General features: G+C 45.2%; 1 protein-coding gene across 2 annotated transcripts; it reads left to right on the top strand.

Moving 5' to 3' along the window:
• The first annotated feature begins 2,253 nt into the window (after window positions 1-2,253).
• On the top strand, window positions 2,254-25,684 carry LOC120052734 (splicing factor, arginine/serine-rich 19-like). Of its 2 annotated transcripts, XM_038999817.1 has the most exons (9): window positions 2,396-2,416; window positions 2,796-2,891; window positions 2,992-3,663; window positions 3,779-3,882; window positions 4,013-7,792; window positions 7,932-8,014; window positions 20,375-20,662; window positions 21,929-22,057; window positions 24,516-25,684. In XM_038999817.1, exons 3-9 carry the CDS (start codon window positions 3,569-3,571, stop codon window positions 24,663-24,665), a joined length of 4,629 nt encoding a protein of 1,542 aa, XP_038855745.1. In that variant the 5' UTR covers window positions 2,396-2,416; window positions 2,796-2,891; window positions 2,992-3,568; the 3' UTR covers window positions 24,666-25,684. The 2 variants fall into 2 exon arrangements, with proteins under 2 accessions (XP_038855746.1, XP_038855745.1); XM_038999818.1 differs by lacking the exon at window positions 2,992-3,663 and having other exon boundaries at window positions 2,254-2,416; window positions 24,516-25,683.
• The last annotated feature ends 1,093 nt before the right edge of the window (window positions 25,685-26,777 follow it).

Below are 26,777 nucleotides of genomic sequence, written 5' to 3'. Positions count from 1 at the left end.
GGGGAGTAACTCCTAGGTTGAACTATGCTTTCAACTTCCGTTTACAAACAGACCTTGAAAAACCTACCTAAACCTAACTCTAATCCTAACCTTAACCCTAACATTAACCATTCTAACCCTAACCTCAACCATCCCTTAACCCTAAGGACGGACGGTTTTAAGCCCAACCAACCAGGGCATTTCTACAAGTGGGCAACCATGGGGTCTACAACTTTGGCCGGGTGCGCCCGGACCCCCGTGGCCCGCGCGTCAATGCTGTGGAGTGCACCCATTCCCCTACTTCGGCTTCCAAGTGTCAGAGATGGAAGTGGTTGGCTACTGAAACTACTATGACCTGGAAAACTACTGCAATACTTAGGAACGCTGTTGCTGTACTAGTTTGAAGCCCAAAGGCCAACAAGCAAGGAGAACCACAGAACACTTTGAGACACATTTAGCATGGGTTTACACCAGTGCAAAGTATATACAGTAAAATGATATGGGGGTCAAAAATGTTTGAAAGTCAATTCACATGTGAACAATAAAATAGTGTGTAGTCCTAATTATTTGTTAAACATAAATGCATGATATTCAATCATCGAAACGGGAAAAATTATAATCTTCAGGAATAAATACACATGTAGATTTTACGGGAAAAGTATTTATTTTGAGCAGGATCTTTCAAATAGCATTTGGAAGGTTGTCATCCCCAAAAGGTTGTTACTTCCTGGCTTTGCTAGTGGGAGATTTCCGAGGAAGTGGACTGGTGTGAATTGTATTGGAAGGTTGGAAGGCCCAGCTGCGTTGTTGTAGGCACGTTATTGGGGACATGAGCAGAACTCCACAAGGGAAAATGGAGTCCTTAGAGAAAACAAGTACAAGATGGGTGTCAGGGATGGAGCGGCCGTATTATCATAAGGAGACGTGTACTTGGAAAACGGAGAAGGAATGGAGGGAAAAAGAGAGGGAGAAAATATCTAAGAGAGTGAGGGAAGAAGAGGGTGAGCTTGAGTCGGATAAAAATAGTGGAAAAAAGGGAGATGGTTTGTCAAAGAAGAATGGTAGAAAGTGTAAGCAGAGGGAGCTGAAGACAGGAGGAGAAATGGAAGTGAATGAGGGTGAAGTATCGGAGGTGGTAGGTGCGGTAAAGTTATCAGAGACTGAGGTATGCACCGAGGATAAGGATGAAGAAGAGTCTGTGACAGTAGGAGTGAAGTTTATAGAAAAAGTGGACTCTTGCCTTTTGGCTGATCCATTTGTGGTTTCACGGTGGGTGAAAAAAGAGTTGGGTCATGTGGAATCGGTGAGGGTAACTAGAAGTCATCTAGTGATAATTGTTTGTGTCTGTTGGGCAGAGGAAGAATGCCCTCGAAGTAAAACGAATGGGCGCAAGAAAAGTGAATTGTTTCGTTCTCAAGAAAAGGGCACGAATGAAAGGAGTGATAACTGGGGTAGCAGTAGATATAAATGTTTGGGGGCAAAGATTCCCGGTGTATGTGATGCTTGTCGTTCGATGCGACACAGATAGGGTGGCGAGAGTGGGGAAACAGAAGAGTCATTGTCTGTTATTTTGAGTTTTGAAGTTGAGTCTGCCTGACAAAGTGAAGTTAGGATATATAAGTTATCCTGTACGAGCGTATGTGCCGAATACATTAAGATGTTACAGGTGTCAAGCTTATGGGCATGTGGCAGCAGTGTGTAGAAGGAAGGGTCCAAGGTGTGAAAAATGTGTAGAAGGGCATGAGACAAAGGAATGTGTAGTATTGGGGAAAGTAGTGGAATGTGTTAATTGTCAGTAAGATTGGATTTTTAGCATTTATAGCAATGGTTATTAATTGTACTGCAGGGATGGATCAGAAGTGTCAGAAAATTGAGGTTGTGGTGGCAGCTGCAGAGAGGTATTTCGGTGTGCGAGACTTGACAGCAGAAGAGTTACAGGATGTGTTAAGTGGTGATGTCCCATCCTTTCAGTGTGATGACATGAGGTAGGAATAAATACATTCAATTAGTGGAGTAGGAGGGGTGTTAATTTGATTTAATATAATTTTGAAATTTGTGAGTATAGTGTTAGATGGTAGGGTACTTATTTAGTACATTTTTCTTTTTCAAGTAAAGTATAAGGGAGTTGTACTCCAGTCTAGTAGGTAGCGGTAATGAAACAAATTGGATGCCAACCGCCGTTAAACCGCATAGAAGAAGAAGAAGAAGTCATCCCCAAAATTAACCCGATCAACGAAAAACGTCAATTCCCGTCGGCCCTTGTTTCAAGTGAAGGGAAGTAAAATGTCGGCGATGGATGGGATGGGCCTCTTATTGTGCTTTTAACAATATCTCAACCTTTAATAGTGTATTTTAAACGCACATTTCACGTTTTAGAAAATAAAGGTTATTTGAAGATTGTGGATTTAAACGGACAAAACATATAACTGGATCTAAGGTATGTATTTGACTGGTGTAGCTAGGAGGAGAGCTAACGTTATCAAACCTGGCTAGCTAGCTAACGTTACTGTTATTTCTGGCAGGTCTGGCTAGCTAGCGACGAATCTGATTCCAGTGAAAACGTGACGATTATAACTAGTTTTCAGTGATCAAGTGTATTTGCTAGTTAAGTTAGTTTATGTAGTTTACCAGCCAGGTCAACTGGTGTTGCAAGCAACAGACGAGAGTGCGGCATGATCCAGGTATTTTGCAACAGCTAACGTTAGCTTGCCTCTGCCAGTTAATGCAATGGCTAATTAGATAGCTAGCTAACATCGCAATACACGACACTGCAAGATTCTTCAAAATTTGATTTGACTTAAGTTATGTATCATCAGACAAAGACTCCAGAGAAGGATGAAGAAAGGAGTAGGACGAGGTTGACGTGTTACCAAGGTGATAGGGAGAACCCAGATGACGAGCCTAGCGAACTGGTGAGTGTTATTGTGTGTGTGTTTTTTTTTAAAGCTCTTCCATTGACTGTAGCAGCTATTAATGTGTGTGTTTGTTTGTCTGTCTGTCCCCTTCATATAGGGAGCTGGCATTACTGCAACCCCCGAAACAACGAAGTGGCAGAGACGGGGGTCACACACTATAAAATTCTTCCCTTGGTCGTGAGGATTCGCGATACCACACTGTCTCGCGAAAAAGATGTAATTAGATTAGCTAGAACGAACTGTTGCTCAAAGCCGCCGCATAAACGTTTAGAGTCAGACATTCACGCTTGCCATACAGAGTTGAAATGTCAAGCCAATACATTTTGAATTGAGTAACATTGCTTGTCAACTTCAGAGCTGTAATGATTTGACGCTTTGGTTAAGGTCAAGTACAAATGCATGCTAGTAGTAGTCATCGCTCTTGTACACATTCTAGCTGATGCGAAATGTCATCACTGGTAGGATCTCATTGGCTATTGCTGATCACCGTTCTCAACTTGTCGTTAAACATCTCACTCTACAAGAGCAGTGCAGATTTTATGACAATAAAATCCAACATTTTAGAACATATCGGGATGTCTCAAAGACGGATCGGTAGCCCTCAGATTTCTTTTCTGACTCGCTCACATTAAACGAGCATCGGTGACAGCTGCGAGCTTCGAGTAGGCAACACCATGGGTATTTTGTCTCCGATTTCAAACTTGTCTGGGACAGCTAAATTGGGGTCAAAATCACATGCCTGGCTAAAGAGAGGATGTCAGAGTGAAAAGTAAGCTGAAATGTATGGAGAGTGAGACACCCTATATAATGAATTACATAACAGGGAATTTAGATGTGCCAGTTCCACTGTGCGTGGTTTCATGAGTGATGTATTTGTATTCCAGTTCTGACCTTGTAGTGGAGTTGACAGCTGAGGTGAGAGTGGAAGGCTCGTCACTGCTCAGTCTCCTGTCCACTGTCACCCCTGGTATAGGTAGCAGGAAGACAGGTAAATACTTTGTACCAACTCTAATACACACATACAGTACTCTACTTCCCCCAAACACACACACACACTTGACAGATTGTGGGCCCCAGGTAGTTGATAAAGGCCTAACATTTCTTGTCTCATCTTTCAGGGTTACTCTTTGATCCCCGGCCCTCAGTATCCCTCCTCCACCCACAACCCCAGGCTCCAGGGAGTTCTGGATTACAGCTTACCCCAGGACCAGCTCCCATCCTGGCCATGGACTTAACTCAAATCCCAGGCCTTAAAGGGATGCCTGCTGTCCCTCCTCCTCACGGGATCACAGAGACTGCCAAGAGCCCCCTGCCCTCCTCCACATCTTCCTCCTCTCCCGCCTCCCCACCTTCCTCTTCATCCTCCTCTCCTGGTGCCGTGGCAACCAGCTACCACAACGATATCCAGGAGGGAAGGGCCAACAGCATGATGATGGGTGACGTGGTGTCCTCCACTTCCGCCTCCCTGGCTCCCCCCTCCTCTCACTCTGATCCCTCTTTCTCCTCCTCAGATCCCTTGTTATGCCTATCACCCCTTGTGGGCACCGACGGACAAAAAGAGCTCGAGACGGAGATCTACGACCCATTTCACCCCACGGAAGGAGAGAGGGAGGAAGGAGCGGCGGAGGAGGAAGGGGAAAAGTACGACCCCTTTGATCCGACCGGCTCTCCCCCCTCAGAGAGAGAGGAAGAGGAGCAAGAGACGGGGGGAGGGAGGGAGAGAGGGAACAGCGTGAGCAGCAAGGGGAGCGATGCCAGAGGGAAGAGAAGGAAGGCAGAGACGGGGAGGACAGGAGGAGAGGAGAAAGACAATGCTCCTCCAGACTCCACGGACGCTTTCTCTGTTCCCCCGCTCTCACCGCGCTCCCTCCCTCTCCCCCTTCGGAGGAGGCTGGACCGAACCAAAGAGCCCCGGGTGAAAGTACGGGACAGGAGAGAGAAGGCGAACCACTCGGACCACTCTGAGATTGAGGAGGGTGAGATCGTTGGGGCCACCGAGAGGGATGGAGGAAAGAGGGAGGAGAGAGGCCGGGAAGGAGTTCTTCCTCTCGTCCTCCCCATCTCCTCTGGCAGTCCTTTCCTCCACAGGGGAGCCAAGCCGGAGAGGATCCTGAGGGTGTTGGACGGGGATAGCTTTGTGTCGGTGCGGGCTGAGGGGGACTGGGCGGGGCCGGTGATGCCTGGCAGGGAGGATGGGGAGCCCATGGAGGAGGAGGAGGAGGAAGAAGAAGAAGAGGTGGTGGTGGTCGGGGCGGGAGATCTGAGGAGGAAGCTGGTCAGCCGGCGTAAGGCGAGATACCGCTCCTCCTTCCCCTCTTCCCTCTCGCCTCAGCACCTCCCACCGTCTCCTCACACCGTCCCTCTGGCCCCCTCCCCGCTCACTGCCGAGAAGGACAAGAGCCGCAAGTCCTCCAAGAGCTCCAAGGAGAGGGAGCGGCGCAAGCGAAAGGAGTGCAAGGTAGAGGAGGAGGAGAGGAGGAGGAAGAAAAGGAAAGAAAAGGATGGTGGTGGTGGTGAGAGGAAGGAAAGACACAGGGAGAGGGGGCGGCGGAGTGAGAAAGAGAAGAAAACAAAAGTGGAGGAGAGAGGGAGGAGCAGCAGAAGCGACAGCAGGAAGAGGAAGAAGAGACGACGGAGCACCCCGGAATCTTCAGCACGCCCCCGCTCACAAAACACCTCAGTGCAGCAGGCCCACGGTGGCCGCTCCTGGTCAAACACTTCAGAGGACCGACACAGAGAGAGAGACAGGGACAGAGACAGAGAGAATAACAGAGACCGGTACAGACACAGAGATGGGGAACGAGATGGGGAACGAGACGGCGATCGAGACGGCGATCGAGGCAAGGACAGAAAGAAAGACGACACCCGGAGAAGGGAGAGGGATGGACACTCTAGCCGGATAAAGAGGGAAAGAGAGCGAGACGGCGTCCGCAAATCGACCAGCCGAGAAAGAGGCAGCTCCAAGAGGTCCAAAGGAAGCATAGAACCAAGGCACCGGGAAAGGGACAGGCACCAGGACAGAGAAAGGCACAGTGAAAGGCACCAGGACAGAGAAAGGGACAGGGAGAGACGTCGAGATGGTCGACCCGTGGTGCCGCCATCCATCCAGGATCTCAATGGCTCTGACCTGTTCGCAATCAAGCGCACCATCACGGTCACCACGACCACCACCACCACTCTCCCCGGATCCCCCCCACTGGCTCCATCCTCCCCCTGCAGCCCCTCCCAGGGCTCCGAAAAGCCCCACAAGAGGAAGAAGAAGAGCCGTCGGCGCTCGGACGAAGAGTTAGACAACAGCATTGGCCGGCGTGGGAGCCTTTCCCTCTCGCCGCCGTCACATTACCATGGCTATGACTCGGACCACTTCTCAGACAAACTGGAGATAGACATGCGCTCTCTGGACGGGGAGGCTCTGGATTCAGACTACCCCTCTATAGAAGACTCCCCTCCCCAGCTTCTGGAACCCGCTGCCCTCAGCGCCAAACCCAAGACCGCTACCAAACCTGGACGCCACCACTTCAAGAAGAAATCACGAACGGGCAAGAAAGCTGGTCAGTCCAAGTCGTCCTCTTCCTCCTCGGTTCGACCCAAAGGCAAGGGGCTCTCCACCTCCTCACTATCCCCAACCCAGGCCACCCCCGGCCTGGCCTCCGCCCCAGCCACCCTCCCCTCGGCCAAACGAGGGCGGAAGATAGGGAAGGAGAAAGAGCGTGGGGAAAAAGTAGGAAAGAAAGAGTCTGGTCGGTCTGGCAGGTCCAAGAAATTAAGTGGGGGTGGGAGGAAAGCCAAGCTGCAGTCAAAAGTGTCAGTGCTGGTGCGCGAGGGCGTGAGCAGCACCACGGGGGGCCCGGTGGGCTCGGGGAAGGTGGGCATGGAGCTCCTCGGGGTGGGCGGGCCAGTAGGGGGCTCTGGGTTGCCAGTGGTGGGAGGCTCCATTGCCGTGGTCTTTAGGAGGGACAATGAGAGCAGGTCTCCGTTCCTCAAGCCCTGCTCTGAGCCTCTATTGCTAAGTGGACGCAACAAGGACCTGGGGAAGGTGGGCAAAAGCAGTTCCCTGGCCGTTCCACCTTCCTCCTTGCTGGCTAATCCCACGGTGGCAGCGCTGAAGTCCAAGAAGGCCAAGCCCAGCTCTACCACCTCCACATCCTCCTCGGCGTCTTCGCCCTCATTGTCCCTAGCAACCAAGCGTAGGAGGCGGCTGGCGAAGAAGACGCGGGGAGAGAAAGGCTTAGCCAGCGGTTTGACGGACGTGGATGGCGCTATGGCCAACTGTAGCTCTGAGGGCTGGGGTGGGTCTTCCTCCGACATCCAATTAGGAGTGGGGGCTAAACCCTCCAGTCCGCACTCTGGTCCAGCTGGTCCAACCCCTTCCTCATCCTCTTCATCATCCTCTTCCACCAGTGTCCTCCCCCCGTCCTCCTCACCCCCCCACACCCCTCCGCCCTCCCTCACCGCCTCACGTGATGTTCGGGAGTCGTCTCCTGACTCTCAGACAGTGGACAGCAGCTGTAAGACCCCTGAGCCCTCTTTCCTACCCGAGGACTGCCCCGCTCAGACCCAGAGCACCCTCAACCTGTCCCCCCCCAGTCCCTCGTCCCTACCCTCCTCCCAGGGGGGAGGCCTCTCACAGTACGGCCCCTCCAACATGAAGCCCGTCCCTCTAGACGAAGGCCCCAAATCCCTGGCCTCACCCCCTTGTTCCTCCTCATCTGGCTCTGCCCTCGCCTCGCTCTCCCTTCCTCCTTCCTCCACAGACCCCTCCTCCTCTTCCTCCTCTTCTGTTTCTTCCTCCTCGGCCAACAAGCTGCCACCGCCGCCTCCTCCCCCTCCTGCTGCCCCTACCCTCCCCTGGAGTCTGCAGACAGGAGTGGACTGCACGGCCGGAGGAGTTTTAGCATGTAAGTCTCTGTCAGTAGCATTCATTATAATAATGTCAACAAGTGGAGTTTTGGTATGTTTTTGTGTATTCCTGTTGCTACTATGAAGTGTATATAATATGTATAAGGTTTTACTAACCCCATGCTCTCTGTATTTCAGTGACAGCTCTGCTGTTTAAGATGGAAGAGGCCAATATCGCAAGTAGAGCCAAAGCCCAGGAGTTCATCCATGCTACCAGCCAGGTGTGTGTGTCTGAGTAATTATATTCTGTTATCTGTGTGTGTGTGTGTGTGTTTGTGTGTGTGTATATATACAGTACTAGTCAAAAGTTTGGACACACCTACTCATTCCGGGGTTTTTCTTTTCTTTTTACTCTTTTCTACATTGTAGAATAATAGTGAAGACATCTAAACTATGGAATAACACATATGGAATCATGTAGTAACCAAAGAAGTGTTAATCAAAATATATTTTATGTTTGATATTCTTCAAAGTAGCCACCTTTTGCTTTGGTGACAGCTTTGCACACTTTTAGCATTTTCTCAACCAGCTTCATGAGCTAGTCACCTGGAATGCATTTCAATTAACTTATTAATTTATCCCAGATGCTAATACATGCATATTATTATTACTATTGGATATAAAACACTCTGAAGTTTCTAAAACTGTTTGAATGATGTCTGTGAGTATAACAGAACTCATATGGCAGGCAAAAACCTAAGAAATAATCCAAACAGGAAGTGAGAATTCTGAGACTGGTCAATGTTCAACTCATCGCCGATTCAATTCCCTGTGAGATATGGATCTGTTTGCACTTCCTACGCCTTCCACTAGATGTCAACCGTCTGTAGAACGTGGAATGAAGCCTCTAGTGTGATGTGGGGCCGGATGGGAGGAGTTTCAGTCATTGGTCTGGCAGAATGCCAGTTCCTGGTCACGCGCTTTCCTCATGATATCGCCTTGCATTCCATAACTTCTACAGACATGAAGGAATGCTCCGGTTGGAACGTTATTGGATATATATGATAACAACATCCTGAAGATTGATTCTCTACTTAGTTTGACCAGTTTTTTCGACCTGTTATATAACTTTTTGAGGTTTTCGTCCGAGTTCGCCTGCATTTGCGCGAGCGTTTGGACATGTGCACTAAACATGCTATCAAAAGTAGCTACTTAGACATAAGTAATGGACATTATTGAACAAAACAACAATTTATTGTGGAACTAGGATTCCTGGGAGTGCATTCTGATGAAGATGATCAAAGGTAAGGGAATATTTATGATGTAATTTCGTATTTCTGTTGACTCCAACATGGCGGAGAAATGTTATTATGTTTGAGCGCCGTCTCAGATTATTGCATGGTGTGCTTATTACGTAAAGTCTTTTTGAAATCTGACACAGTGGTTGCATTAAGAACAAGTGTAGATTTAATTATATGTCAAACATGTATCTTTCATCAAAGTTTATGATGAGTATTTCGGTTATTTGACGTGGCTCTCTGCAATTTCTCCGGATATTTTGGAGGCATTTCTGAACATGGCGCCAATGTAAACCGAGATTTGTGGGTATAAATATGCACATTATCAAACAAAACATAAATGTATTGTGTAACATGATGTCCTATGAGTGTCATCTGATGAAGATCATCAAAGGTTAGTGATTAATTTGATCTCTTTCTGCTTTTTGTAACTACTATCTTTTGCTGGGAAAATGGCTGTGTTTTTCTGTGACTATGTACTGAGCTAACATAATTGTTTGGTGTGCTTTCCACATAAATCCTTTTTGAAATCAGACATGTTGGCTGGATTCACAACATGTGTAGCTTTAATTTGGTGTCTTTCATGTGTGATTTCATGAAAAATAGATTTTTATAATAATATATTTGAATTTGGCGTGCTACATTTCGTCTGGCTTTTGGCCAAGTGGGACGCTACCGTCCCACATATCCCAGCGAAGTTAACAGGTGTGCCTTGATAAAAGTTTTTTTTTTTTTTAAGTATCCACCCCTTTTTTTCAATTTTCGCCTAAAATGACATACCCAAATCTAACTGCATGTAGCTCAGGAAGCAAGGATATGCATATTATTGGTACCATTTGAAAGGAAACACTTTGAAGTTTGTGGAAATGTGAAAGGAATGTAGGAGAATATAACACAATAGATCTGGGAAAAGATAATACAAAGAAAAAAACAACCGTTCTTTTGTATTTTATTTGTTCCATCTTTGAAATGCAAGAGAAAGGCCATAATGTATTATTCCAGCCCAGGTGATCTACATTTTGGCCAAAATCTACATTTTGGCCACTAGATGGCAGCAGTGTATTTGCAAAGTTTTAGACTGATCCAATGCACCATTGCAATTCTGTTAAAAAATTTGTATGAAGACTGTCCAAATGTGCCTAATTTTTTAATAACTTCATGTTCAAAATTGTGCACTCTCCTCAAACAATAGCATGGTATTATTTCACTGTAATAGCTACTGTAAATTGGACAGTGCAGTTAGATTAACAAGAATTGAAGCTTTCTGCCAATATCAGACATGTCTATGTCCTGGGAAATGTTCTTGTTAGTTACAACCTCATGCTAATCGCATTAGCCTTCGTTAGCTCAACCATCCCATGGAAGGGACACCGATCCCGAAGAAGTTTTAAGAAGTTAATGCGTTTGAGCCAAGCAATTGTTGTGACAAGATAGCCCTATTTGGTAACCCGCCTCTACCATCTGTTCTATTGGCCAACATGAAATCACCTGGAGAATAAACTGGATGAGCTCCGTTCAAGACTATCCTACCAACGAGACATTTAAAACCTGTGAAATCGTATTTTTCACAGAGTCGTGGCTGAACGACGACACGGATAATAAACAGTTGGCTGGGTTTTCCGTGCATCGGCAGGACAGAACAGCTACGTCCGGTAAGAAGAGGGGTGGTGGTGTGTCTATTTGTCAATAACAGCGGGTGCACGATGTCTAATATTAAGGAAGTCGAGGTATTTCTCACCTGAGGTTGAGTACCTTATGATAAGCTGTAGACCACACATTTTTTTTGGTAAATTTTTATTTTACCTTTATTTAACTAAGCAAGTCAACCAAGTTTATCTATATTTTTCGTAGCCGTCTATTTACCATCACAATCCGATACTGGTACTAAGATCGCACAAGAAAATGCTCATCCAGAAGCGGCGATCCTAGTGTACGGGGACTTTAATGTAGGCAAACTTAAATCCATTTTACGTAATTTCTACAAGCATGTCACATGTGCAACCAAAGGGGGAGAAACTCTAGACCACCTTTACTCCACACATGGAGACACACACGTACAAAGCCCTCCCTCGCCCTCCATTTGGCAAATCTGACCATAATTCTATCCTCCTGATTCCTGCTTACAAGCAAAAACTAAAGCAGGAAGTACCAGTGACACGCTCAATACGGAAGGGGTCAGATGATGCGTATTAGAGGTCGACCAATTAATCGGAATGGCCGATTTAATTAGGGCCGATTTCAAGTTTTCATAACAATCGGTAATCAGCATTTTTGGACACCGATCATGACCGATTACATTTCACTCCACGAGGAGACTGCGTGGCAGGCTGACTACCTGTTATGAGAGTGCAGCAAAGAGCCAAGGTAAGGTGATGGCTAGCATTAAACATATCTTATAAAAAACAATCAATCTTAACATAATTACTAGTTAACTACACATGGTTGATGATATTACTAGTTTATCTAGCTTGTCCTGCGTTGCATATAATCGATGCGGTGCCTGTTAATTTATCATTGAATCATAGCCTACTTCGCCAAACGGGTGGTTTAACAAGCGCATTCGCGAAAAGTCGTTGCACCAATGTGTACCTAACCGTAAACATCAACGCCTTTCTTAAAATCAATACACAAGTATATATTTTTAAACCTGCATATTTAGTTAATATTGCCTGCTAACATGAATTTCTTTTAACTAGGAAAATTGTGTCACTTCTCTTGCGTTCTGTGCGACGCAGTCAGGGTATATGCAGCAATTCCTAACAAAGACAGCCAACTTCGCCAAACGGGGGAGGATTTAACAAAAGTGCATTTGTGAAAAAAGCACAATCGTTGTACGAATGTACCTAACCATAAACACCAATGCCTTTCTTAAAATCAATACACAGAAGTGTATTTTTTTTTAAACCTGCATATTTATTTAAAAGAAATCCAGGTTAGCAGGCAATATTAAACTAGGGAAATTGTGTCACTTCTCTTGCGTTCTTTGCACGCATAGTCAGGGTATATGCAACAGTTTGGCCGCCTGGCTCGTTGCGAGCTAATTTGCCAGAATTTTACGTAATTATGGCATAACATTGAAGGTTGTGCAATGTAACAGGAATATTTAGACTTATGGATGCCACCCGTGAGAGAAAATACGTAACGGTTCCGCATTTCACTGAAAGAATAAACGTTTTGTTTTCGAAATGATAGTTTCTGGATTTGACCATATTAATGACCTAAGGCTCGTATTTCTGTGTGTTATTATGTTATAATTAAGTCTATGATTTGATAGAGCAGTCTGACTGAGCGGTGGTAGGCAGCAGCAGGCTCGTAAGCGTTAATTCAAACAGCACTTTCGTGCGTTTGCCAGCAGCTCTTCCCTGTGCTTCAAGCACTGAGCTGAGCTTATCAACTCCCGAGATTAGGCTGGTGTAACCGATGTGAAATGGCTAGTTAGTTAGCGGGGTGCGCGCTAATAGCGTTTCAATCGGTGACGTCACTCGCTCTGAGACCTTGAAGTAGTTGTTCCCCTTGCTCTGCAAGGGCCACGGCTTTTGTGGAGCGATGGATATCGATGCTTCGAGGGTGGCTGTTGTCGATGTGTTCCTGGTTCGAGCCCAGGTAGGGGCGAGGAGAGGGACGGAAGCTATACTGTTACACTGGCAATACTAAAGTGCCTATAAGTACATCCAATAGTCAAAGGTATATGAAATACAAATGGTATAGAGAGAAATAGTCCTATAATTGGGAATATTGAGGGAATATTGGGAATACTGGGAATATTGAAGACTCATGTTAAAAGGAACCACCAGCTTTCATTATGTTCTCATGTTCTGAGCAAGGAACTGAAACTTTAGCATTTTTACATGGCACATATTGCACTTTTACTTTCTTCTCCAACACTTTGTGTTTGCATTATTTAAACCAAATTGAACATGTTTCATTATTTATTTGAGGCTAAATTGATTTTATTGATGTATTAAGTTAAAATAAGTGTTCATTCAGTATTGTTGTAATTGTCATTATTACAAATAAATAAATACATTTAAAATTGGCTGATTAATCGGTATTGGCTTTTTTTGGTCCTCCTATAATCGGTATCGGCGTTGAAAAAATCATAATCGGTCGACCTCTAATTCGGATGCTACGCTACAGGACTGTTTTGCTAGCACAGTCTGGAATATGTTCCGGGATTCATCCAATGGCATTGAGGAGAAAACCACATCAGTCATCGGCCTCTTCAATAAGTGCATCGACGACGCCGTCCCCACAGTGACTGTACGTACATATCCCAAACAGAAGCCATGGATTACAGGCAACATCTGTACCGAGCTAAAGGCTAGAGCTGCCGCTTTCAAGGAGCGGGACAATAATCCAGACGCTTATACGAACCACTATGCCCTCAGATTAACCATCAAACAAGCAAGCGTCAATACAGGACTGAGATTGAATCTTACTACGCCGGCTCTGACATTTGTCGGATGTGGCAGAGTTTGCAAACTATTACGGACTACAAAGGGAAACCCAGCCGCACGCTGCCCAGTGACGCAAGCATACCATATGGGCTAAATGCCTTATGATGCTCGCTTCGAGGCAAGCAACACTGACGCATGCATGAGAGCACCAGCTGTTCCGGACATATGTGGGATCACGCTCTCCGTAGCCGATGTGTGCAAGACCTTTTAAACAGGTCAACATTCACAAGGCTGCGGGGCCAGACAGATTACCTGGACATGTACTCAAAGCATGTGTGGACCAACTGGCAAGCGTCTTCACTGACATTTTCAACCTCTCCCTGACTGATTCTGTAATTCCTACATGTTTCAAGCAGACCACCATAGTCCCTGTGCCGAAGAAAGCGAAGTTAACCTGCCTAAATGACTACCGCCCCGTAGCACTCATATTGGTAGCCATGAAGTGGTTTGAAAGGCTGATCATTGTTCACATCAACACCATTATCCCATAAACCCTAGATCCACTCCAATTCGCATACCGCCCTAACAGATCCTCAGATGACTTAATCTCAATCGCACTCCACACTGGCCGTTCCCACCTGGACAAAAGGAACACCTATGTGAGAATATTTTTCATTGACCACAGCTCAGCGTTTAACACCATCGTGCCCACAAAGCTTATCCCTAAGCTAAGGACCTTGGGACTTAAACACCTCCCTCTGCAACTGGATCCTGGACTTCCTGACGGGCCGCCCCCAGGTGGTAAGGGTAGGCAACAACACATCTGCTATGCTGATCCTAAACAGGGGGCCCCTCAGGTGCATGCTAATTCCCCTCCTGTACTCCCTGTTCACCCATGACTGTGTGGCCAGGCACAACTCCAACACCATTAAGTTTGCTGATGACACAACAGTGGTAGGCCTGATCACCGACAACGATGAGACAGTCTATAGGGAAGAGGTCGGAGACCTGGCAGTGTAGTGCCAGGACAACAACCTCCCCCTCAACATGATCAAGACAAAGGAGCTGATCGTGGACTACACGAAAAGGAGGGCTGGACGCGCCCCCATTCACATCAACAGGGCTGTTATGGAGCGTGTCGAGAGTTTCAAGTTCCTTGGTGTCCACATCACCAAGAAACTATCTTGGTCCAAAACACACCAAGACAGTCGTGAGGAGAGCATGACAACAAATTTCCCCCTCTCAGGAGACTGAAAAGATTTGGCATGGGTCCCCAGATACTCAAAGTTCTACAGCTGCACTATTGAGATCATCCTGACTGGTTCAAATCAAATTTTATTGCGAACATAGACATGGTTAGCAGATATTATAGCGAGTGTAGCGAAATGCTTTTGCTTCTAGATCCGACAGTGCAGCAGTATCTGAGGGGTAATATCTAACAAATTCCACAACAAAACCTAATACACACAATCTAGTAAAGGAATGGGATGAGACTATATAAGTATAAAATATATAGATGAGCAGTGACCGAGCGGCTAAGATGCAATAGATAGTTAAGGATACAGTATATATACATATGAGATCAGTAATGCGAGATATGTAAACATTCTTAAAGTGGCATTATTAAAGTGACTAGTTCCTTTTATTAAAGTGCCCAATAATATCAAGTCTGTAAGTAGGCAGGCGCTTCTGTGCTAATGGTGGCTGTTTAACAATCTGATGGCCTTGAGATTGAAAAACAGCTATCTCTCTGTCCCAGCTCTGATGCACTTGTACTGACCTCGCCTTCTGGATGGAAGCGGTGTGAACAGCGAGTGGCTTGGGTGGTTATTGTCCTTGATTATCTTTTTTGCCTTCCTGTGACATCGGGTGTTGTAGATGTCCTGGAGGGCGGGTAGGTTGCCCCTGGTGATACGTTGTGCAGACCGCACCACCCTCTGGAGAGTCCTGCAGTTGTAGGCAGTGCAGTTGCCGTACCAGGCAGTGATACAGCCCGCCAGGATGCTCTCAATTGTGCACCTGTAAAAGTTAGTGAAGGTTTTCGGTGACAAGCCACGTTTTTTTCAGCCTCCTGTGGTTGAAGAGGCGCTGTTGTGCGTTCTTCACCACACTGTCTGTGTGGGTGGACCATTTCAGTTTGTCCGTGATATGTACACCGGGGAACTTTAAAACTTTCCACCTTCTCCACTGCTGTCCCGTCAATGTAGATGGGGGGGTGCTCCCTTTGCTGTTTCCTGAAGTCCACAATCATCTCTTTTGTTTTGCTGACATTGAGTGAGATGTTATTTTCCTGACACCACACTCCGAGGGCCCTCACCTCCTCCCTGGAGGCTGTCTTGTTGTTGTTGGTAATCAAGCCTACCACTAGTGTCGTCTGCGAAATTTATGATTGAGTTGGAGCCGTGCATGGCCACGCAGTCGTGGGTGAACAGAGAGTACAGGAGAGGGCTGAGAACACACCCTTGTGGGGCCCCAGTGTTAAGGATCAGCGGAGTGGAGATGTTGTTTCCTACCTTCACCACCTGGGGCAGCCCGTCAGGAAGTCCAGGACCCAGTTGCACAGGGTGGGGTCGAGATCCAGGGTCTCAAGCTTAATGATGAGTTTGGAGGGTACTATGGTGTTGAATGCTGTGCGGTAGTCAATGATCAGCATTCTTACATAGGCATTCCTCTTGTCCAGATGGGATAGGGCAGTGTGCAGCGTGATGGCGATTGCATCGTCTGTGGACCTATTGGGGCGGTAAGCAAATTGGAGTGAGTCTAGGGTAACAGGGTGGAGGTGATAAGATCCTTGAGAGAAGTGAGTGCTACTGGGCAGTAGTCATTTAGTTCAGTTAGCTTTCTTGGCAACAGGAACAATGGTGGCCATCTTGAAGCATGTGGGGACAGCGGTCTGGGATGGGGTTGATTTGAATATGTCTGGTTGAATCAGCGCCTGGTATGGCAACTGCTTGGCATCCAACCGCAAGGCGCTACAGAGGGTTGTGCGTACGGCTTAGTACATCACTGGGGCCAAGCTTCCTTTCATCCAGGACCTATATACTAGGTGGTGTCAGAGGAAGTCCCAAAAAATTGTCAGACTCCAGTCACCCAAGTCATAGACTGTTCTCTGTGCCTACGCACAGCACCGGAGCACCTAATGTAGGTCCAAAAGGCTCCGTAACAGCTTCTACCCCCAAGCCATAAGACTGCTGAACAATTAATCAAATGGCCAACTGGACTATTTGCGTTGACTCCCCCCATAGCCACCTTACCCCTGCCTACATTTACAAATTACCCCTTGTATATAGCCTCATTGTTGTTATTTTATTATGTTACTTATAGTAAATATTTTCGCAACTCTATTTCTTGAACTGCATTGTTGGTTAAGGTCTTGTAAGTAAGCATTTGACAATAATCTCTCTACACCATTGTATTCAGGTCAGTATTCAGGTCGTGACAAATAATATTTGATTTTCAAGCAGATTTAAGTCAAAACTGTAACTAGGCCACTTAGGAACATTCAATGTTGTCTTGTTAAGCAACTCCCGTGTACATTTGCCTGGTGTTCTAGATTATTGTCCTGCTGAAAGGTGAATTTGTCTCCAAGTGTCTGTTAGAACGCAGACTGAACCACGTTATCCTCTAGGATTTTGCCTCTGCTTAGCTCTATTCCGTTTCTTTTTATACAAAGAAAATCCCTAGTCCTTTCCGATGACCAGCATACCCATAACATGATGCAGCCATCACCATGCTTGAAAATATGAAGAGGGGTACTCTGAGGTGTTGTTAGTACCAACATAATGCTTTGTATTTAGGACAAAGTTAATTTCTTTGCCACATTTTTTGCTGTTTTACTTTAGTGCCTTGTTGCAAACAGGATGCATGTTTTGTAATATTTTTTTGTACAGGATTCCTTTTCACTGTCATTTAGGTTAGTATTGTGGCGTAACTACAATGTTGTTGGTCCATCCTCAGTTTTCTCCTATCACAGCCTGCAAATGTTTTAAATTCACCGTTGGTCGAGCCTCCCGAGTGGCGCACCTGTCTAAGGCACTGGCGTCACTAATGGTTCGATCTCGGGCTGTATCACAACCGGCCGTGATCGGGAGTCCCATAGGGCTGCGCACAATTGGCCCAGCGTCGTCCGGGTTAGGGGAGGGTTGGGCCGGGGGGACTTTACTTGGCTCATTGTGCTCTAGTGACTCCTTGTGGCGGGCCGGGCGCCTGCAGACTGATCTCGGTCGTCAGGTGAAAGGTGTTTCCTTCCACACATTGGTGCTTCTGAGTTAAGCGGGCGGGTCATGTTTTGGAGGACGCATGACTCGACCTTCGCCTCCCGAAACCGTTGGGGAGTGGCAGCAATGAGACAAGATCGAAATTGGAGGGGATTCAAAATATTGTTTTATCACCATTGGCCTCATGGTGAAATCCCTGAGGGGTTTTCTTCCTCTCTGGCAACTGAGTTAAGAAGGACTCCTGTATCTTTTTAGTGATTGGGTGTATTGCTGCACCATTCAAAGTGTAATTAATAACTTCACCATGCACAAAGGGATATTCAATGTCTGCAAGGCATTGGAAAACCTCCTGGTCTTTGTGGTTGAATCTGTGTTTGAAATGCACTACTTGACTGAGGGACCTTTTCAGATAATTGTATGTGTGGGTTACAGAGATGATGATGTCATTCAAAAATAATGTTAAATGCTATTATCAGCCGGGCTAGACAATCTGGACCCTCTCTTTCTAAAATGATCTGCCTGAAATTGTTGCAACCCCTATCACTAGCCTGTTCAACCTCTCTTTCGTATCGTCTGAGATTCCAAAAGATTGGAAATCTGCCGCTGTCATCCCCCTCTTCAAAGGGGGAGACACTCTAGACCCAAACTGCTACAGACCTATATCTATCCTACCCTGCCTTTCTAAGGTCTTCGAAAGCCAAGTTAACAAACAGATTACCGAACATTTCGAATCCCACCGTACCTTCTCCGCTATGCAATCTGGTTTCAGAGCTAGTCATGGGTGCACCTCAGCCACGCTCAAGGTCCTAAACGATATCATAACCGCCATCGATAAAAGACATTACTGTGCAGCCGTCTTCATCGACCTGGCCAAGGCTTTCGACTCTGTCAATCACCACATTCTTATCGGCAGACTCAACAGCCTTGGTTTCTCAAATGATTGCCTCGCCTGGTTCACCAACTACTTCTCTGATAGAGTTCAGTGTGTCAAATCGGAGGGCCTGTTGTCCGGACCTCTGGCAGTCTCTATGGGGGTGCCACAGGGTTCAATTCTCGGGCCGACTCTCTTCTCTGTATACATCAATGATGTTGCTCTTGCTGCTGGTGATTCTCTGATCCACCTCTGTGCAGACGACACCATTCTGTATACCTCTGGCCCTTCTTTGGACAATGTGTTAACTAACATCCAGACGAGCTTCAATACCATACAACTCTCCTTCCGTGGCCTCCAACTGCTCTTAAATGCAAGTAAAGCTAAATGCATGCTCTTCAACCGATCGCTGCCCACACCTGCCCGCCCGTCCAGCATCACTACTCTGGACTGTTCTGACTTAGAATATGTGGACAACTACAAATACCTAGGCGTCTGGTTAGACTGTAAACTCTCCTTCCAGACTCATATTAAGCATCTCCAATCCAAAATTAAATCTAGAATCGGCTTCCTATTTCGCAACAAAGCATCCTTCACTCATGCTGCCAACCATACCCTCGTGAAACTGACCATCCTACCGATCCTCGACTTCGGCGATGTCTTTTACAAAATAGCCTCCAACACTCTACTCAATAAATTGGATGCAGTCTATCACAGTGCCACCCATTTTGTCACCAAAATACTACCCACCACTGCGACCTGTACGCTCTCGTTGACTGGCCCTCGCTTCATACTCGTTGCCAAACCCACTGGCTCCAGGTCATCTACAAGTCTCTGCTAGGTAAAGCCCCGCCTTATCTCAGCTCACTGGTCACCATAGCAGCACCCACCCGTAGCACGCGCTCCAGCAGGTATATCTCACTGGTCAAAGCCAATTCTTCCTTTGGCCACCTTTCCTTCCAGTTCTCTGCTGTCAATGACTGGAACAAACTGCAAAAATCACTGAAGCTGGAGACTCATATCTCCCTCACTAGCTTTTAAGAACCAGCTGTCAGCAGCTCACAGATCACTGCACCTGTACATAGCCCATCTGTAAATAGCCCATCCAACTACCTCATCCCCATACTGTATTTATTTATCTTGCTCCTTTACACCCCAATATCTCTACTTGCACATTCATATATATATATATATATATATATATATATATATATATATATATATATATATATATATATATATATATATATATTCTGCACATCTACCATTCCAGTGTTTAATTGCTATATTGTAATTACTTAGCCACCATGGCCTATTTATTGCCTTACCTCCCTTATCCTACCTCATTTGCACATACTGTATATAGACTTTTTCTACTGTATTATTGACTATATGTTTGTTTATTCCATGTGTAACTCTGTGTTGTATGTGCCGAACTGCTTTGCTTTATCTTGGCCAGGTCGCAGTTGCAAATGTGAACTTGTTCTCAACTAGCCTACCTGGTTAAATAAAGGTGAAATCCATGCAACGTATGTGACTTGTTAAGCACATTTTTGTACCTGAACCCCCTGAAGAGGTTGAATACTTATTGACTAAAGACACTTCAGCCTTTCATTTCTAAAAACATAATTCCACTTTGACATTGTGGGGTATTGTGTGTAGGCCAGTGACACTAGGTCTCAATTGAATCCATTTTAAATTCAGGCTGTAACACAACAAAATGTGGAAAAAGTCAAAGGAGGTAAATACTTTCTGAAGGCACTGTATACGTGTTACATATTTGTCTTGGATTGTTTTGAAGGTGTTCGATATCTGACCAACCGTTTCTCATCATAGCTTCCATCTCTCTCTCTTGCAGATTCTCTCCCAAACCAATCAGAACCATTCATCGCAGCATGCCCCTTCGTCTTCTTCCTCCTCCCATGTTCTTCCTTCCCCTGGCCCCACCCCTGCCCAGTTCATCCTGCACAGCGCTCTCCCATTGGTGGGCTGCACCAAAACCCCACCCAGCCACCTGCACCATGGCATGTCTTTGGGTGGTGGCTGTGCCCAGACCCCGCCCCCTCCCATGCCCTCTGGGTTCTCGGGAGGGTCCGGAGACTTCAGTGATATAGGCTGGGACAACGAGAGCAAGGACCCTGACAAGGTAGCACCATTAAAAAACATGTCTTTCTACCGCTCCCATATCTTCCATTTACTGATGTGTGTGTGTGTGTGTGTGTGTGTGTGTGTGTAAAGGAATAAGGTCATGTGACTATCAGTACAGTACTGCATAGTGTTGGCACAATACCAGAATGTTGACTTCATTACTGATACTAGGTTTAGTATCACGATGCTCGATACCAAAACAATACCGCGGCAAAAAAAGCCAAAGTTACAGAATGGCACATGATCCAGACAGATATGCTCAGCTACTGCTCTGTTCAAACGTTGGGCATCTTTTGAGTTCAATATCAACACATTTGTTTACAAACATTTTTTTCAGAGACAGCCATGTATGCATTAATTAATCAATTATGCAATCAGTTTGACTTTGTTTTTACCTATCTAACTACATAATGGTAATAATTTATTTCAATGGTAAATACATCTGTAGCATATCCACAATACAGGTGAATGCATATTCAATAGGAGTGTGTGCATGCATTGAGTTATTGAGCTTGTTTTTGGGTGATTCCATGGGGCTACAGATGACAAACCATTTCCCTTCCATTTTGGCACATTTTATTGTATTCATCAACAGCATTTGCATAGAAGTAGCTTTTTTCATAAAAATGTTTGTCTCTTTAATGAGTAATGATGTCATTCACGAGGCAGTCAGTTCGCTGAAGCAATAGATCATCTTTTGGAGAGATGAGAAAGAGACCAAATAAGTGAATCCATAAAGTTTTTATTGGCAATCAGCTATGAAATCAATATATTATGCCTTAGTTTGCATATCATCACAAACACAGTCTAGGGTAGTGAATTGATGTTAGCTTTAGCTGTCACCTAGCAAGGAAAGTTAGCCTACAAAGCTGGACACTATCGGTATATTCTTCCATTGTAAAGGGTTCTAGCCTGTATCGACTTTGTTTTGCGAACAGTAATTAACAGTTTCAACATCTACATGCCTTGTCGCATTATTCAAGTCTGTTAACTTCTGTGCAGTATGAGTGGGAGCTTATATGATGCAGCCCAGACTCCCAGTGCAGGCTAGCAAGTGGAGCAGGCACTGTGAGCTCTATAATAAGGGGTCGACTGTGCTGATAAGAACGGCTTGATCCGTGAGACACATTTGACAGAAGTACCGAAAGTAACAAATTCTACTGCAAAACAGTTTTTCATGTTCTGGTATCTAAAAAGTACTGACGTTTCGGTATACCGTGCAACACTGGTACTGCACCTCTTATTTTATTTATCTCGCTCTCAGTACCTGAAGAAGCTCCACACTCAGGAGCGTGCGGTGGAGGAGGTGAAGCTGGCCATTAAGCCTTACTACCAGCGTAAAGACATCAACAAGGATGACTACAAGGACATCCTGAGGAAGGCAGTGCACAAGGTAACCCAGCCCTCTAACCATAAACCTGCTTTAGCTGCATTACTTTGTTATTACATGGTTTAGCACAATGTTATTAGTGTTATTACATAGTTTAAGTACGCTGTTATTACGTGGCACAGTGTTGTTACGTGGCTTAGCACAGTGTTGTTACGTGGCTTAGCACAGTGTTAACTTTGTTATTCGATGGTGTAAAACACCTTATTCTATGAATGACTTGATAAATGGTTGGATAAGCAGTTGAATCAGGTGTGTTAGTGCTGGGCTGGAACAAAAAAGTTGCTGCTCAGCAATGGTCAGGCTTTTGGGTTTAGGCTGTAGTGTCACTCCGTAACGGAGTGTAGGTGCATTTTGTTCCATAGGAATAACAACCTGTTTGTGACATTTTAAGATTGGCTAACACAATGTTAAAAGATTGGCGTAATTATTAGACTGAGTGGTGTGGTGTCGATACAATTACTTTTGACTTGTTTGTGAATGTTTTATAGAATTTCCACAAACACGTGTGGGCAGTTGTTGGAAGTAGACTTCATAAATAAGGCCAGAGGGAGTGTAGTATATTTAAGCAGTAAGGCCCGAGGGGGTGTGATATATTGGCCAATACACTGAAGAAAAATATAAACACAACAGGTTAAGTGTTGGTCCCATGTTTCATGAGCTGTAATATAATATATATTTTTTAAATAACATATGCACAAAAAGCTTATTTCTCTCAATTTTGTGCCCAAATTTGTTTACATCTCTGTTAGTGAGCATTTCTCCTTTGCCAAGATAATCCATCCACCTGACAGGTGTGGCATATCAAGAATCTTATTAAACAGCATGATAATTACACAGTTGCACCCTGTGCTGGGAACGATAAAAGGTCACTCTAAAATGTGCAGTTTTGTCACTGCCACAGATGTCTCAAGTTTTGATGGAGCATGCAATTGGCATGCTGACTGCAGGTATGTCCACCAGAGCTGTTGCCAGAGAATGTAATGTTCATAAGAACCATAGACCATGTGTAACCACGCCAGCCCGGGACTTCCACATCCGGCTTCTTCTCCTGCGAGATCGTCTGAGACCAGCCACCCGGACAGCTGATGAAACTGTGGGTATGCACAACCGAAGAATTTCTGCACAAACTGTCTCAGGGAAAGCTCATCTGCATGGTCATAGTCCTCACCAGGGTCTTGACCTGACTACAGTTTTGGCATCGTAACTGACTTCAGTGGGCAAATGCTCACCATCGATGGCCACTGGCAAGCTGGAGAAGTGTGCTCTTCACGGATGAATCCCAGTTTCAATTGTACTGGGCAGATGGCATACACCGTGTGTGACATTGTGTGGGGGAGCGGTATGCTGATGTCAATGTTGTGAACGGAGTGCCCAATGGTGGGGGTGGGGTTATAGTACGGGCAGGCATAAGCTACGGACAACTAACACGATTGCATTTTCTCTAAGGCAATTTGAATGAACAGAGATACTGTGATGAGATCCCGAGGCCCATTGTCGTGCCATTCATCTGCCGCCGTCACCTCATGTTTCAGCATAATAACGCATGGCCCCATGTCGCAAGGATATGTACACAATTCCTGGAAGCTGAAAATGTCCCATTTCTTCCATGGCCTGCACACTCACCAGATATGTCACCCATTGAGCATGTTTGGGATGCTCTGGATCGACGTTTACGATAGCGTGTTCCAGTTCCTGCCAATATCCATCAACTTCTCACAGCCATTGAAGAGTGACAACATTCCACAGGCCACAATCAACAGCCTGATCAACTCTATGCGACGGAGATGTCTCTCGCTGCATGAGGCAGATGGTGGTCGCACGAAATACTGACTGGTTTTGTAATCCACGCCCATACTTTTTTTTGAAGGTATCTGTGACCAATAGATGCATATCTGTATTTCCAGTCATGTGAAATCCATAGATTAGGGCCTAATTAATTAATTAAATGTATTTCCTTATATGATCTGTGACTCAGTAAAATCTTTTAAATTGTTGTATGTTGTGTTTATGTTTTTGTTCAGTGTGAGGCCAGTTAGACATACTGCCAAATTCTCTAAAACGGCATTGGCCTAGGGCTGTTCTTATGCACGATGCAAAACTATATATTGGCCATATACCACAAACCTCAGAGGTGCCTTATTGCTATTATAAACTGGTTTCCAACATGAAAAAAGGACAGTAAACAAGTATTTTTGCATCATACCCGTGGTATATTGTCTAATATACACAAGGCTGGAATACTGTTTCAGCCATTAAGCATCCAGGATGCAAACTACCCGGTTTATAATGCAGAATATGTAACTATGTTCCAACACAGTAACAATTGGAAGTTGTAATTACGTTACATTGTAAGTAATTACAGCCTAGAGTAATTACTGTGTAGTTAGTTTAACAGCAATTTGATATAGTGTGTTTATGACTAATACCGATCTGTGTGTGTGTGGTTGTCTCTGCTTCTCAGATCTGCCACAGTCGAAAGGGAGAGATCAACCCGGTCAAGGTGAGCAACCTGGTCAAGCTTTATGTTCAGAGGTACAAGTACTTCAGGAAGCACGGTCGAAAGATGGATGAGGAAGTGAGGGAGGACAGAGAGATGGATTCCTCCTATTGATTGGACAAGTGGGCGCTCTCACCCTACTCCCATTGGTTCTGCTGCCCACTCTTTGCACGTGACTGGGCCCACTGAGGCTGTAGAGTGACATTTGTTTTATTCATCTCCCTATTTGCTGTCCCCATGTAAACTCGTAACCCCCTGCTCCCTCTCTCGTCTCCTGTGTGTCTTGCTGTACAGAAATATTGAGTAGATATCCGCAAAATATACACGCACTATATGAATAAATAAAAAATGACAATGTTATGGGAGCGATGCAGAACACGCATGCATACACACTTACACGTGCGCACACACACATACTGTACATACTGTAAGTACACTACACTGACTCTCCTTTCTCTCTGTGTGGTATAAACCTGTCAAATAGTCAGGTTGTTGGTCGGCTGGTTTAAATATAGAAATTTGACACTTGATTTTCTGTTCCTGTCTTTTATTTGAAGTCTGTACTCTGAGGGGCGGTTTCCTGAGCACAAGCGAGTTCGCTTTTAAGTCTAAGATCAGGCTTAATCTGTGTCCGGGAAACCAACCCTGAAGGTTTTTTGTACTCTGATCAGTGCTTAGGCAGAGAGCGAAATAAATGAACGCAAGGTGTCACTGTCCTACAAGCTATGGATTTACAGGCTTGCAGCATACCCGTCACTGACTGAGTGAACTGTTTGTAATAGATTCTTTATAAGTGCTGTTTCTGAACCAGGCTTAAATACTGTAGGTAATGTAAGAATGTAAACACTTTAGTTAAAAGAAGAGCCGCTTTGCAGCCTAAAGTAATTATACGCATCTGTGTATCTCTGTGTATCCCTCTCTGTCATACACAGAGGCTGATCTAGGATCAGTTTTATCCACACAATCCTTACGCTACCCATTTAAAGTAGGGAACTGCAAAACTGACCATAGTTAGATTTTAGGTGCAATTTGACACTTACTCTGTGCTTAGTCTATTTGAGTCTCCATTGGTTTCTATTAGTGTTAGTGAGTAATTTTTCTAGTCCATGGCCACAAATGTGATATCCGTCAATAAACGGGCATCAAATTAAACATTGAAAGCATATGCCTTGTGACGTCAGAGCTGACTGTTAAAAGCAACCATGAAAATGAAGTACCCCTGCGACTTGATGAGTTTACACATTGGAAGTTGAAGCTATGTGGTGAGTCAACGCGTGTTGGGTGCCTGGGATGTGTGTACTATGTTGGATGTATCATCGCGCTTGTTCCTTTCATTGTCAGGTCTCTGTTAGTGGGTGAACACTCCTGTCAGTTTATCTCTACAACTGTTTGACCAGTCAGGCAGTCAGAATTGGAACCAATGGAATAGTCCCAAAAGAGTCGACTCCAACCAACATCAAGAGCACCTCAAAACTATGTAAGTATGTAATTATTAAGGCTGTCAGAGTTGATCAGTTTTCATCAACTTTGACTAAGGCCCAGTTCCTTCCCTTATCAACCAAAAGCATGAAACCCTAGGCCTACACTGAGTTCACCAAACATTATTCCTAATATTGAGTTGTACTTGCACATCCCCTTATGCCTTCAGAACAGCCTCAATTCGTCGGGGCATGGAATTTACAAGGTGTCCAAAGCGTTCCACAGGGATGTTGGCACATGTTGACTCCAATCCTTCCCACAGTTGTCAAATTGTCTGGATGTCCTTTGAGGGGTGGACCATTGATACACACGGGAAATTGTTGCACGTGGAAAAACCCAGTAGTGTTGCAGTTCTTGACACAAACCGGTGCGCCTGGCACCTAATACCATACCCAGTTCAAAGGCACTTAAATATTTTGTCTTGCCCATTCACCCTCTGAATGGCACACATACACAATCCTTGTCTCAAGGCTTAAAAATCCTTCTTTAACCTGTCCTCCCCTAATCAGTTTAATACACTTTTTGACATTTTAATGCACCATTTTATTTTTCTAACGATTAATCACATTATCTGAAAGTGTTGGAAATACATTGAAAACATCCAAAATACATGAACACTATACAGCAAAAATCTACAAGTTGGCATTGAGGTTAAATAAAGTGAGCTTTCTCAATTTACCTAATTTGCTAACCGTTACTTTAGACAAAATCAAGACCTCACTATACGTGTAATGTTTTTTTGTATGA

The sequence above is a fragment of the Salvelinus namaycush genome, chromosome 8 (assembly GCF_016432855.1).
Source record: "Salvelinus namaycush isolate Seneca chromosome 8, SaNama_1.0, whole genome shotgun sequence".
NCBI classification, from domain to species: Eukaryota; Metazoa; Chordata; class Actinopteri; order Salmoniformes; family Salmonidae; genus Salvelinus; species Salvelinus namaycush.
This window is presented reverse-complemented; position numbering and strand designations above follow the sequence as displayed.